The sequence below is a fragment of the Esox lucius genome, chromosome 18, assembly GCF_011004845.1.
Source record: "Esox lucius isolate fEsoLuc1 chromosome 18, fEsoLuc1.pri, whole genome shotgun sequence".
NCBI classification, from domain to species: Eukaryota; Metazoa; Chordata; class Actinopteri; order Esociformes; family Esocidae; genus Esox; species Esox lucius.
In genome coordinates, this window is record NC_047586.1 from 28,158,709 (window position 1) to 28,173,862 (window position 15,154).

At 41.0% G+C, this 15,154-nt stretch overlaps 1 protein-coding gene across 2 annotated transcripts in view; it reads left to right on the forward strand.

Annotated features, from left to right (window-relative positions):
- The first annotated feature begins 5,097 nt into the window (after positions 1 to 5,097).
- Positions 5,098 to 15,154, forward strand: part of LOC105009235 (N-lysine methyltransferase SMYD2-A) — a 71,609-nt gene continuing 61,552 nt past the window's right edge. Inside the window, exon 1 of one of the 2 annotated variants that reach the window (XM_029114542.2) lies at positions 5,098 to 5,461. In XM_029114542.2, the coding sequence (XP_028970375.2) occupies positions 5,292 to 5,461 (170 nt within the window). In that variant the 5' untranslated portion in view covers positions 5,098 to 5,291. The remainder of the gene's footprint in view (positions 5,462 to 15,154) is intronic. The other variant, XM_029114541.2, reaches the window with a different exon arrangement.

Below are 15,154 nucleotides of genomic sequence, written 5' to 3' on the forward strand. Positions count from 1 at the left end.
GGGAGCTTGATACAAATACACTGACTTTAAGTCTACCCGGGTCTGAGACTGGGGGTGATGTAGTAAATGTGACTGAGACTAAGCAAACTGTTGACCCCAATGTTAACCGTGTTGATGAAATTTTGGATAATGTGCCTGCGAGGCGTAGAAAGAATGTTGAATATATTCTTAATAGAATGCACAGGTTTAAAGATTTGACTTCATGGAATTCAAATGGTGAATTCGTTTTCAAAGGAGAGATAATCAATGTCTCCCACCTGTTGGATATTGTTAATAGTATGACACCAACCAATAAAATTGCTGATGAAAGAAGGCCGTTGGGGTGGGGGGTGTTTTTAGAGGCCATGGCATGTCTCAACATGCCTTTTACAACTATTCCAAATGCGCTTATAACACTTAAAATCAATTTGTATAAACAAACGTTTAGCGACAAAATGGATGATTTAGCCACACCCCCAGCAACTGCATTCTCAGCAACCACCACACCTCAACCAACCAAAGCTTTCTTTGAAACCCCTACCACGGACCTCACAAAATGGCTTCTATTTTAATGTGTTTTATTTTATGCTTTTTTTTTTTTCATTTGTGATTCATTGTCAAAGTGTATGTTTTACCTTGAATAAATGTTGTATGAAAAATACTAAGTAAACATTGATGTGGTTTTACAAATGGTTTTATTTTTGAATAATAAAGTTGACATACACATGATTTGCTTTTCTATTTCTTCAACAAACATGGCACAAATTAAACGATTCACAGGATCGAGCATGTTGTATGCAATTAAACATTTGCTTATCACGCTTTTGGTTGAAACCATGTCCTGTACTTGTTTTGAGTATTCCTGTATTCCACATTCTCACAGGTTTGCAGAAAGGCATTGATTGACTTGGGAAAATATGTAAAATCCGGGGGGTTTCCAAAACTTTCATAAAACCTTTGTTATGTAAATAGCCAGCCAGTGCTCCCCGGGGTGATTGCTTGGGTATGTATTAACAATCATCATTGATGCAACATCTTGAACTGGCCCCCTAGGTAATTGGTCGCTTGCCAGCACACCATACAAATGGATCCTAGATCAAAATTTGTTCACCACACCGGTCAACTCTGCGGTATTCATTTCCACAACGTTTTCCTAATAGTAGTCAACCATGACTTGTCGCAGGTTTGACACTTCGATAATGGAGTCAAAGATTGAATAAACAACCAAATTAATTGTGTGGGGTAGTGATTGTCTGAACCTCATCTCAAGTCATACATTCCCTGACTTGATTAAGGATAGGTGCTGACCACAATCCTCGTCCGGCACACAGTTGAATGCATAAAGGGCATAGCTGTGTAAGAAGTCCGACCTGTCAATAGCCAAGTCTTGGTCCTTTAGGTGTTTTCCTGAAGCTAAGGCCAATTGGTAAAATTCACGCACTGCTGACCCTGTTGTGTAATTTGATTGGAATGGTTTGCTAGGAAATTGCTGACCATCTACATACATAGCAATAAACTCCAAATTATAATGTTTGAAATTAAATCGATTTTTTTGTGTAACTTCCAGTAAAACTGTCATTGTCCACCAATCTGATGACAATACATTTTGGCAGAGGTCCTAAAAATTGATTTTCCTGGTTGCAAACGCAACCCCCAGCCATAATCATCATCATCTTCCGCTTATCCGGGGCCGGGTCGCAGGGGCAGCAGTCTAAGCAGAGATGCCCAGACTTCCCTCTCCCGGGAGACATAGTCCCTCCAGCGTGTCCTAGGTCTTCCCCGGGGTGTCCTCCCGGTGGGACGAGACCGGAACACCTCCCAGGAAGGCGTTCCGGAGGCATCTGAAACAGATGCCCAAGCCACATCACCTGACCCCTCTCGATGTGGAGGAGCAGCGGCTCTACTCTGAGCTCCTCCCGAGTGACCGAGCTTCTCACCCTAAGGGATCGCCCAGCCACCATGCGGAGAAAGCTCGTTTCGGCCGCCTGTATCAGGGATCTTGTCCTTTCGGTCATGACCCAAAGCTCATGACCATAGGTGAGAGTAAGAACGTAGATTGACCGGTAAATTGAGAGCTTCGCCTTGCGGCTCAGCTCTTTCTTCACCACGACAGACCGATACATCGACCGCATTACTGCAGAAGCGGCACCGATCCGTCTGTCAATCTCCCGTTCCATCCTTCCCTCACTCATGAACAAGACCCCTAGATACTTAAACTCCTCCACTTGAGGCAGGCACTCTCCACCAACCTGAAGTGGGCAAGCCACCCTTTTCCGATTGGCCCCCAGCCGGTAAACTAAATGTCTTCATACACACTTTTTCAATTGGGTACTTGGCATTGGTTGAGAGTAGCGCTTGAGGGTATCCAAGTTTCACAGCTGGCGAAACAGACACTTTCTTGACAAATAGTGACGCTGATAATATATCCAAACGATAACGCACATCCCCGGCCTCCATAAGGCAGAACTCATCTTTACTGTGCACCATCCTAGCCTTTGTCAACAATTTTTAACTAAGGTACATTTGAGAAATGTGTGTCTTTCCATTGGCTGGTATGTAAATCTTTACTCTGATTGTGACACACGTCTGTATAATATCAGAGGATTATCAGGTACTTTGACCATGTTTTACAAAGTATCAGTAAGCCTATCTGGTAGAGTTAAAGAAATGATGAATAGTGTGTTTGTGAAACTTTAATGTTGTCAGTAGGTTTTAGATGACTTCATTGTGCCATTTGTTGTTGAAATATATTCATAAGAAATAATGACAGAGTATAAGTGAATGCAAAGGAGGGAAAAATAGCTAATAATTTCACTGTGTTATTATAATAAGTAAATGAAAAAGTTATATAGTTAGGTAATTATTACAGTGCAGCACCGAAAGATATGTATGCCTTAGTAATGGTGTCACTAAGAATGATTGGTATGACCACTCTAGATAAGTGTGTTTGCAACCCGTTGTAGTACACTTGTTTTCATGAACTTATAAAAAGTTTAGTGCTACTTACTTTCTTTCCTTGCTGGTTTTCTTCTTGGATTTTTTGCAGGGTTGCATTCTTTATGTGATCTGCTTCATCAGGAAGGTGTTGATATTGGACGCTTGGGATGACCATAAATGACGACCCACTGTTTATCAGGACATCCACATTGGCAGGATTTTGTGATGATGGCTGGAGCTTGGGATTGGTGCTTGTCAGTGGTCTTCTGAAAGAGAGATGTGAAATGAAAGTATTAATGTGGTAGGCATGGTTAATTTAAAGTTGCATAGAAGAAACATACCACTGATAATAATGTAATTTGGTCTGTTAAAATATCAAGTGTATGGCCACATATTTTCAGAATTACCAATAAAGGATTGTTTTAGATGAGAAGCGTACATGTTTTGGTATAGGACATTATAGGTAGTACCTGCATTTTAACATATAGGTTGAACACATGCAGGTGTCAGAAAACATTTATATGAAGAAGTCATTTATGTGAGTCCTGTAGTTTGATGTATGTTTTGTGAAGTTTTAGCTTACTGGTCTTTCTCCACAGTGGTGAAATAAGGGTGATATATTGGATTGAAAACTAAAACCTTTCAATATTTTCTGTCTTCGTGCAAAATAGCTGTAAAGTAAGGGAAGTTTTTGTGGCTTAATTGCACTGGAGACACTTTGTGAATGGAGCCGGTAAGTTGCGTGTGGGATGTCTTGGTAGGAGATGCCAGCTGTTGAGAGAGAAAATAAGATGTTGAGTTACATCTTATAACAGGGGAATTAAGGTGGTTATTACCCCCAATATTGCAGACGGGTCAATGTGACCCCCAGGAAAAGAGTGAAAATCCTGTGATAGATTGACCCTCACCCTCCCAATATGCAATACAAACCTATGCAGGTGTCTTATACCGATGCAAGTATATGTCATATGGATGTTAGACAAAATTGTCCAGTTACTTTTGGTGTTAGCATGATTTACAATGTTTAAATTGGTAAAGGTTTGTTCCTGAATGACTTTAAAGAATATTTGAATACCCAAATATTTGAATACGGAATATTGGAATACCCAAAAGTAATTTAGTATTAGAGTACTTGTTTGTGTGTTTAGTGTAGTCCCCCATGTTGTACATATTTGTATTTTGTTTGTTGAAAGAAATAGACCTGAATAATATTTTACTAGGTAACCTATTATTAAACACCAAATTTGTACATATGAAGATATATCATAACATAATAAAATACCTGTTTAATTCGTGTTAATAACATGCGCTTCTTCACACGTGTTTGTTGTTTACAATCGTGAATGAAAGCAGTATAGTGTGGATCGGGGTCCAGTCAGTCAGAATCACGCAATATTTACCGCATAACCTACTGTTGGCAAGTGTATGAAAGTTAGCTAATTCAAGGGAAGATGCAAATATACTTGTTGAAATAATGTTCCCAAAAATTTGGTACAGGTTGGCAGTGGAATCTAAAGGTCGTTGAGAGTGCAGACAACGGTGAGTTAAGCAAATTTCATATTTCTGGCTAGCTTAGATAACTCAGTGTTATGGGTTGTTAAATATTGTCTCCTTTCCGTAGAGTATAGCGTGTCTACCACACGAGTTCCTCAACATGCGCGCTCGCACTTCTCTCACACCAACGGCCATTGCGCCAAATGTTGCGTGAGAACAACACCCTCTCCTGGGCGTGTAATGTATTAGCATGTTGATCCGTTCGACCAAGAAAGTCAACCAGCTACTGACCAGTTTTACCATCTCAAAATCTAAGCTGGTCTAAGCTGTATTTTCCAAAAGGGCAGGAAAGGACAATATGTATATCTTTATAGGGCATGCCCAAAAAAAAATGGCTAAAATTATGAGGCCCAAGTCAGCCATTGCTTAACCATGATTAATACTTTTCACCACGATTTCCAACAAGTTTCTAGCAGTTCTAGTGTTAATATAGCTAAATAAAGAAATAACAACGTTCGCAGTAAGGGCGCGCCTAAAGGGAACTGACCACTTCAAAATTTCGTGCGCAATAATGACGCCGTTGACGTTCGTCTGTCGTGTGATTTCGGCTTATTCCCCGTGCAGACTCACGGTGCAGACTTTTGTCAGAGGCTCTGAGATAGGCTACCCTATTTTAGGGCTGAGTTTATGACCTTCCGGAACCCTTGGGGACGCAGAGTTTACATTACCGTGTATGAACCGTTACTTTTGGGGGAGTGGCGAGTAGTCTTCTATAAAGGCGTAGCAGTGATTCCGGCAAAACTTTAACAGCCCATTGTTATTTTATTAAATTAGTTGTGTAGTAACATTTGGAAAGGAACTTGGCGTTTTTAAGATATATAATGAAGGACAGTTTTGAAGGAATTGAAAAGTTCGACAGTCCCGGGAAAGGGCGAGGACTCCGGGTCACCAAACATTTCCAAGTTGGGGAGCTCCTTTTCGTCAGTCTTCCATATGCTTACGTTTTGACTGCCAGCGAAAGGGGATGTCATTGCGAATTCTGCTTCACAAGGTGGGCAATCACTTACCCATAACAAGTATCATCGAATGATGTATCGTCTAAGCTGTGTTTTACAAGTTGGAACAGAACAATTCAATACAGCAGAGCGTATTGATTTTTAATATTATTAATTTGAAATTAAGATGAGCATGGTAGCTACAAGCCAGTGGATGACGCATAAAGTAATTGCAATTGTTTAAGAAGTGGAATATATAGTTGTATACAACCAAAAAAAATTACAAGAATTGTACTTAGGCATTTTGGCGGAACGGAATTTAAACAATCAAAACGTTTTCATTATTATCACCATGCACTTTATTTACATCAATAACTACATCATTACCACGCTCAAAGGAAAAAAGTTAACAGATTCATATATCTTCATTTTGTCCTTCATAGTCAGCACAACCTTTACCCTCTAAAACGATCTCAGGCGAGGTGGAGTGGTAGATGCATGTCAGTGACGCAAAGTGCTTTTGAGCTTGCTCCGAAGCGGAGATTTGACCTGTCATTTAAATATACCTCTCGACTGGGACTGTATAAGAGTATAAAATTGCTTATTCCGTTTCAGAAAACCGGTTTAAAAGAATGAGCTGTCTTGCATAATTTTCTCTTGTTATAGCCATGTTGGGTATGAACCATTTGGGGACTATGCCAGATGCACTTTATATGCAGTCCCTTGCAAATTATTCAGACCCCTGATCCCTGATCTTTTATATTACTGAATTGGAAAACTACAATATAGCTCATTACCTGTCTTATTTATTGTATTTTATACTACCAGTTGGAACTTAAATTATGTATTTAGGCGGTTCGAATGTTATCATTGGATTGAATGGGCGTTATCAGTGGTTCTCAGCCTCATAGATATGGGTCAGAAGGGGCCTGCTAGCCTACTGGTAGGCTCAGAAGGCTGTTATCATCCATTCGCATGGTTAATTTAGTATTTAGATAATTTAGTATTGATGAAATCATCACAGTTTAAAGGCTCTCATTTTAATGGTCTTACCTGTAGACTTACCCTAACCCTAACCTTAACCTATTTTAATAGTCTTACCTGTAGCAGCGACCTGAATTCGTCTGGGATTGGATCTGGAGTCTTCTCGTGTATTTATCCGTGATTTACCATGCGAACGGATGATAACAGCCTTCTGAGCCTACCAGTAGGCCTAGTAGGATCCTTCTGACCCATATCTATGAGGCTGATAACCACTGATAACACCCATTCAATCCAACGATAACATTCAAACCGGATGATGTATTGCATGTGATAGCAATGTATTGTTTACCTATAATATTATTACGTCTGTTTCTCTGTCAGGTGCTCAGAGATAAGCTACACCTAAAACATTACTGCATTGAAATATGCAAACCTAACACTGCCCATCCCTTAACATACACCGTATAAAATTGGTAAAATTAAACAAACAATAGATGGCTGAGGACAATTTTGTGTTTAATGTTTAAAAGTGAAGAAGATCTCTGTATTTGTAGCCCAAATTGTAGTGAAATTGACTGATCCATGACACTGATGTTTGCTCAACACTGCAGGTTAGATACAGAAATAAAAATTGAATAAAATGAATAAAAAAGTTGAGGGAATCGGTTATGAAGTTGAGAAAATGTAGTAAGGAAGTTGAGAGAATGGATGAAAAAAATAAGTATAATTAATGGAATAGTTGATGACTTCTGAAATGTGGGAAAAGTGAGTCATCCCTCTGTAGTTCTCGATTGTGTCAGAAAACTTTTGTTGACCTGTGTTTACAGTTTTTCTTGTTTATTCAAGGGTGCAGATGGTAGAAAACATTTATATTGTTGTTGTAGCCCAACACAGTTTGGCAACAATGAACGGTAATGTAAGAGTAATGAACAGGGGACATTTGTTGGTCTGGGATGGTCTGGGAAGGGGGGTGTCCTTACATTGCCAAACACTCCACAATCCAATTCTTTCAACCATGGGTATGACTTCTGGTCAGCAAGTAAGCTTTAGCATTTTAATGTAAATGTTGCTCCTTCATCTATGAATAAATTCACTCTTTGGCAGGCTTACTTGTTTATTTTGGCATTGAATTCCAAGACATCTGTAATGCACTGAATGCATTGATTAGTTTTTGTGCATTCATTTTTGATGAAACATTTCAGATTTTTGCAATGTTCTGAAGATAGAAAAAAGCAGCTCTTGAGATATATTTTATATGTTCATCAAAGGAGAGATCAGGTTTGAGGGTAACGCTGAGGTTTCTTACAGTTTTTTGGGATATGACCATACAACCAGAGGTTTATTTGCGATTAGACAATAAATCTCTTTGTTTCTTGGGTCCCCTAAAATTAGCATTTCTGGGATTTCTTTGTTTAAAAGCAAAAGTAAAACCGAGCCTAGAAGTACACCAAAACATTCCTTTGATTTGTCAGAGGACATGCCATCCACACGTACGAACTGATATCTTTCAGATAAATATGATTTAAACCAGGCTAGAACATGTCCACGTAGCCCAATATGGGTCACCAATCTCTCCAAGAGAAGGGAATGATCAATGCTGTCAAAGGCTGCACTAAGATCAAGAAGCAACAGGACAGCTGCAGAACCTTTGACTGAGGGCATTAGGTCATTTATCACCTTCATGAGTGCAGTCTCAGTGCTATGATGGGGTCTGAAACCGGACTGGAGCATTTCATAAATGTTATTTGTCTTCAGGAAGGCATTTATGTCATTGGGAAACAGATTTTTCAACAATTTTTGAGAGGATCGGGACATTTAATATTGGCCTATAATTGTTTAATACATCCAGATTAGATTTTTTTTCAGAAGAGGGTTTATTTCTGCTATTTTTAAAGAGTTTGGTATGCGTCTGGAAGATAGGAAGCAATTAAATGTGTTCAACATTGGCTGTCCTATAACAGTAAGTAGTTTTATAGGAATCAGTTCTAGTTGTGGGTTTAGAATTCAATTCCAATTTAGTGAACATCTCAAGCGATACAGGATAAAAGTGGCCCCACTGATGCCAGGTCATGCAAGTTCTGTGCATTCTCAGCACAACTGAGGTTTTGAGGACTGTGCCTATTTATGGAGTCTGTTATTTTTTTCTAATGGTGATGATTTTTGCCGGACCACGTAAGCGGAGCCGGCTAAGAAGAGTGAATGTCTCTTACTGAGTGACTGAATGACTGACTGACTACCCCTTTTTAAAAAGTGTAGTGGTTAGAATTATGAACTATAGGTCCCAAGTTCGTATCTCCTCGCAGGCGAAGCAAAGTACACATTGTGAATTATTCCGTATTGATGAAAACTTTGCTGGCTAAAACCGAAACCAGAAAATGTATACGGTTATATTGAGACAATTTCTTGCATGGAAAAGTTCATCTTCAGTCTCGCTAGCAATTGCTAAATTCTTATGATTATTCCTAAGAAGTTAGTAGATACCAGTAAGCCTATTACTGGCTAATAAGCTGTTCAAACGGGCAGTGGCAAAAGCTAAAAGCTCATAGAGGCTATTTGTAGTGGAGGTAAACTTAATAAGAAACGTTAACACTGCTCAATAGTGTTTAGCGACAGGTGAAATGCGTAATGCTGTGGCGTTATGGTTAAGACAGTGCCTCTTACGTGGAAGGCTCAAGTTCAAATCTATTGTTTGTAGTGGCGCAACCATATCTTAGGTATTTTGCAGTGTTGATTAGTTTGTTTGCAGATTTATTTACTTGGTTATCAATGAGCGAGCATGGAAGAGCATCAAACATTTTTTTGATAGTCTGAGAATTTATATTACGTCTTTTAAAATAATTGTTTGGGGTGCAAGTGGGTTTTCTTGTTGTAACAGTAAGTATAATAAGACAGTGGTCCGATATTCCAGGATTATGAGGAAATATAATTAGTGCTGTGTCCAAGTCACCTGGATTTCCCTTGTGATATGCACTTGGTAGTTCACGTCACTCATTTAAAAGCCACATTTTCTATGGTATTGGAAAAGGACCCTTCGGTCCTACTCATACTATATACTGTATCACAAAAGGTATTTCAACAGTGACATGTTTTTTGTCTCTGTATTCCAACATGATAAAATGACAATGGTGTTTAAGTTCAGACTTTTCATCTATAGCTGGTGAGCAATTGAAAAGTAAAGCACCTTTTAAACACTGCTCAAAAAAATTAAGGGAACACTTAATCACTTATCAGCTCTTGATGAACAAAATATACTAAAGGTCAAAATCTTTACTGTACATTGTGTAATTTGTTGAGAACAAAATGATGTAACAACGTTCAATGGAAACCAAAATCCTCAACTGATTGAGTGCTGGATTCAAACTCACACTGAAAATCAAAGTAAACAGTTGAAATCACAGGCTGTTCCAATTTGTGAGAATTTCATAACGGCAACTCATAATGTGACTCAGTAGTGTGTATGGCCTCCATGTGCCTGTATGCACTTCCGACAACGACTAGGCAAGCTCCTGATGAGACGGCTGATAGTGTCCTGGGGGATATCCTCCTTGCCCTGGATCAGGATGTCAGCGAGCTCCTGGACAGTCTGTGGTGCTTCTTGGCGCGTCGTTTATACGATACATAACGTCCCAGACGTTCTCAATTGGATTCAGGTTTGGGGAATGTGAGGGCCAGTCAATGGCATCAATGCTTCGTCATTCAGGAACTGCCTACACACTCTGGCCACATGAGGCCGGGCATTGTCCTGCACCAGGAGGAACCCAGGGCCCACTGCACCAGTGGGTCTGACGATGGGCCTGAGGACTTCATCCAGGTACCTAACAGCAGTCAGGGTACTTTTGGCTAGCACGTGGAGGTCTGTGTGTCCCACCAAGGATTATGTCTCCCCAGACCATCACTGACCAACCACCAAACCACCAAACTGCACTGGAATCGTCTTTTTCGTACAGAACATCAAGTTCAATGAACAACCCGGGATACACTTTGTTGTGCTTACCTGAGCAAGCACCTGGAAAACGACGCCGACAGAGAAAGCGTGGGAAGCGGGGTGGAGTTTTGGTCTGATTTCAGCTGCTGGGAAACCGTGCTCCTCTCCCAAGTATTCTCTTAGCGAACGTCCAGTCACTAGACAGCAAGCTGGACGAACTTAGGAGCAGGCTAGCTTTCCAGTGGGACATTAAGAACTGTAACGTACTGGTTTTCACTGAAACATGGCTGGAGCCCTCAATCCCAGATGCAGCCATTTTTCTGAAAGGGGTATCCACTCATCGGCAGGATTGAACAGCAGAGTCCGGGTAAAAGCAGAGGGGGTGGGGTCTGCTTCATGGTAAACGATCTTTGGTGTCAGGACGCAGACTGCATTTCTTCTGGATGCTCTCCTGATCTGGAGCATCTTAGGGTTAAATGTTGCCCTTACTATCTACCCCGGGAGTTTACATCAGTTTTTCTTAACAGCTGTGTACACCCCCACAATGTTGTACCACGTACAACTACAAAATAATTTCCCAATCAAAAACCGTGGGTCAACAGTGGTATTCGTGCCATGCTTAAGGCTCGGACTGCAGCATTCAACTCCAACAGCAAGGATGATTATAAAAAATCCTGGTAGACCTTAGGAAGGCAATAAAAACAGCAAAAAGCCAATATAGAATCAAAGTAGAATCTCTCTATCAGGGCTCCAATACCAGGAACATGTGGAGTGGTCTGAGAACTGTGGAATCTGAGCATTAACAATTACAATATGAATGTACGTTTCATTGGATGTGCATGTGCCAATGAGAACAACAGAAACCTCTCTGTTTAGATTATCTCTCTGTAGGTTGCACTCTACTAACCCCAGGAATGTCTTACATTGACCATTTGGCATGGGGTTTTCTGTCTTGGAAACCTGATCTTTGCTAGGTAGACACCCCCTTCAATGTATATATCAGCTTGTAACCAACATTACAGTGAGAAGAGATTGAGTGAGATGAGATTGAGGTTGTGTAAGGAAGACCAGGTCCGTAACCTCATGAACAAGACTTTTTAATGCTGCAATAAATAATATACTTTCTCTCTCCCTTGACAAACGGGTTTGCGATAATTATTACAACCACTATACGAAACGGCCGATTTCTAACAGAACCATCACTGACTATAAAGGCTATTCAGGCAGTGTGTGGGAAGTGCCGGCTTCTCTCCCAGAGGAACTGAACTCTTTCTATGCTCGCTTTAAGAACTTCATCTCTGGCATGGACACTCAAATGGACCAGGACGGCTGCCCTTTACAAATGACCAGGGCAGAAGTTTGCAAAGCCCTAAAAAGGATTAAATTCATCAAGGCTTCTGGACCAGACAACATCTCAGGCCGTGTTCTCAAGGTCTATGCAAACCAACTGGCTGATGTCTTTACTGACATCTTCAACCTATCGCTACATCAGTCAGTGGTCCCCAGCTGCTTCAAAAAGTCCATCATTGTTCCTGTGCCAAAAAAGCAAAAAGTCCTCTGCATGAATGACTACCACCCGTTAGCACTCATACCAATCATAATGAAGTGCTTTGAGCAGCTAGTTAAAAATCACATCAGACTTTCAGTTTGCCTATAAACATAACAATTCTACAGAGGATGCCATTGCTCTGACCCTCCACTCCGCACTCTCTCATCTGAGAGAGGAACACATATGTGAGAATGCTGTTCATTGACTACAGCTCAGCCTTCAACACCATTTTGCCCCACAAGCTAACGGTGAAGCTCAGGGTTCTGGGTCTCGACCCCTCTATTCTTACACCTATTAAGGAGATTTGGCCTGGATTCTAGGATTCTCTCCAACTTTTACAGATGCACTATCAAAAGTATCCTGTCCGGCTGTGTCATGGCCTGGTATGGCAGCTGCACCACCCTCAACCGTGAAGCACTTCAGAGGATGATTAAAACAGCAGAGCGCATAACAAGGTCTGCCCTGCCGTCCCTGCAGGATCCCTACACAGAGAGGTGTAGGAGGAGGAGCAAACGGATCATTACAGATTCCAGCCACCCATGCCACGGACTGTTTACCAAGCTGCCGTCAGCGAGAGGGTACAGGAGTATTCTGTCTAAAACAAACAGGCTACGGGACAACTTCTTTCCTCAGGCCGTAAGGCTGCTCAATTCAGGAACTCCTCCTCCCTTCCATCCATAGTCCCATGCACACCTGTCACTTTATATCATGCTAATCTGCCAATCATATCATGCACCCATGTCACTTTTACAAACCCGATTCCAAAAAAGTTGGGACACTGTACAATTGGGAATAAAAACAGAATGCAATGATGTGAAAGTTTCAAATTTCAATATTTTATTCAGAATACAACATAAATGACATATCAAATGTTTAAACTGAGAAAATGTATCACTTTAAGGGAAAAATATGTTGATTTTAAATTTAATGGCATCAACACAAAAAGTTGGGACAAGGCCATGTTTACCACTGTGTGGCATCCCCTCTTCTTTTTATAACAGACTGCAAACGTCTGGGGACTGAGTAGACAAGGTGCTCAAGTTTATGAATAGGAATGTTGTCCCATTCTTGTCTAATACAGGCTTCTAGTTGTTCAACTGTCTTAGGTCTTCTTTGTCGCACCTTCCTCTTTATGATTCGCCAAATGTTTTCTATGGGTGAGTTCTGGACTGCAGGCTGGCCATTTCAGTACCCTGATCCTTCTTCTACACAGCCATGACATTGTAATTGATGCAGTATGTGGTCTGGTATTGTCATGTTGGAAAATGCAAGGTCTTCCCTGAAAGAGACAACGTCTGGATGGGAGCATATGTTGTTCTAGAACTTGGATATAACTGTCAGCATTGATGGTGCCTTTCTAGATGTGTAGGCTGCCCATGCCACACGCACTCATGCAACCCCATACCATCAAAGATGCAGGCTTCTGAACTGAGCGTTGATAACAACTTGGGTTGTCCTTGTCCTCTTTAATCCGGATGACATGGTGTCCCAGTTTTCCAAAATGAACTTTGTCTGACCACAGAACACTTTTCCACTTTGCCACGCATGCGCTTCTGGATCCTGTTTAGATACTGCTTATTTTTTGACCTATGGAGACCTATGTATGTGATGCAGTGCCATCTGAGGGCCCGAAGATCAAGGGCAACCCGTATGGTTTTCCGGCCTTGACCCTTACGCACAGAGATTGTTCCAGATTCTCTGAATCTTTGGATGATATTATGCACTGTAGATGATGATGATGATAACTTCAAACTCTTTGCAATTTTTCTCTGAGAAACTCGTTTCTGATATTGCTCCACTATTTTTCGGGAGTAGGAAAATCAAGCATTTCATTGCCATAACTTGTTATTGCAAATGACAAATAAACCATTTGAACTTGAAACCAGTCATGCTGGATGAAGATGCAGGCAGGGCGCCAATGGCGGACCTACCAAATCTGGTGTTCTCTGGCAAAAGCCTATCGAGCTGCACAATGCTGGGCTGTGAGTACAGGTCACACTAGAGGATGTCAGGTCCTCATGCTATGTTCATGGAGTCAGTTTCTGACAGTTTGGTCAAAAACATGCACATCAAGTGCATGCTGGAGGTCATTTTGTAGGGCTCTGGCAGTGTTCCTCCTGTTCCTCCTCGCACAAAGGAGCAGATACCGGTCCTGCTGCTGGGTTGTTGCCCTTCTATGGCCCTGTCCAGCTGTCTTTGTGTAATGGCCTGTTTCCTGGTATCTCCTCCATGCTCTTGAGACTGTACTGGGAGACTCAGCGAACCTTCTTGGAGGTGCTGGACTAACTGTGCAACCTGAATGAGCTGCAGGTACCGCCTTATGCTACCAGTAGTGACAAGGACACTAACAAAACGCAAAACTAGAGAAGAATCAGTCAGGAAGGATTAAGGAGACAGCAATTGTCTGTGGCCACCACCTGCTAAACCATTCCCTTTTTGGGGGTCGTCTTGCTGTTCCCTCTCCAGTGTACCTGTTGTCTTCCTTACTGGACAGGTTGATATCTCTGAAGTTTAATTGTCTTTGTGTTATAGTGTGATGATTACATGTACCCTTAATTTCTTTGAGCAGTGTAAAATGTCTGACATTACAGTTTTGTATTTTAATTAGGGCTGTCAAAATTAAGTTAATGCATGCGATTAATAAAAAATGCTTAACGCTGTTAATTAACATTACAATTTTTTTGAGAATAGGAACCATAGATAGTGGTTGAACTGAGCGGGAGCTGTCACTTATTAATTTGCAACTGTATACAGGTAACTTTATTTGGAAATTGACTTGTGCTGGAGTGGTCGAGAGCGCTTCACATTAGCTTTTTTCAGTGCAGAGTAGCCTACGCATTCATGTTGTAAATCTTGTTTACTCACCACATCTGTGAATCTTGGTGTTAAATGGAGCACTTACGCTTGAAATGACGGCAAGCCGTTTATGTGTGAATGGGGTGTAACAGCATGTTAGTACTCATATGTTAGAACACTGTCCGCGCTGTTCCAATTTGGAAATTGGAATATCTAAGAGAAGAACAGCCGTGCCTCTCCTCTGACCCTTTTCTGAAACTGATCCCTAGTGCTGTGTGTGCACAAATCCATGTGTTAACCTTGCTTTTAGCATGGGAAGGTATTTTATGTTGTTGCTAGCCTAACTCATTCCAACCACATTTTAGCCTAATAATCAAAGTACAATACCTTGAAAAATGTAGGTGTAATTCAGTGCAGGATAACATGCCTGCAGCTTTCAAAAGAGAGTGGCTCATGGATGTCTTTAACATAATGCATTGCTTTTTAAACAGAAAA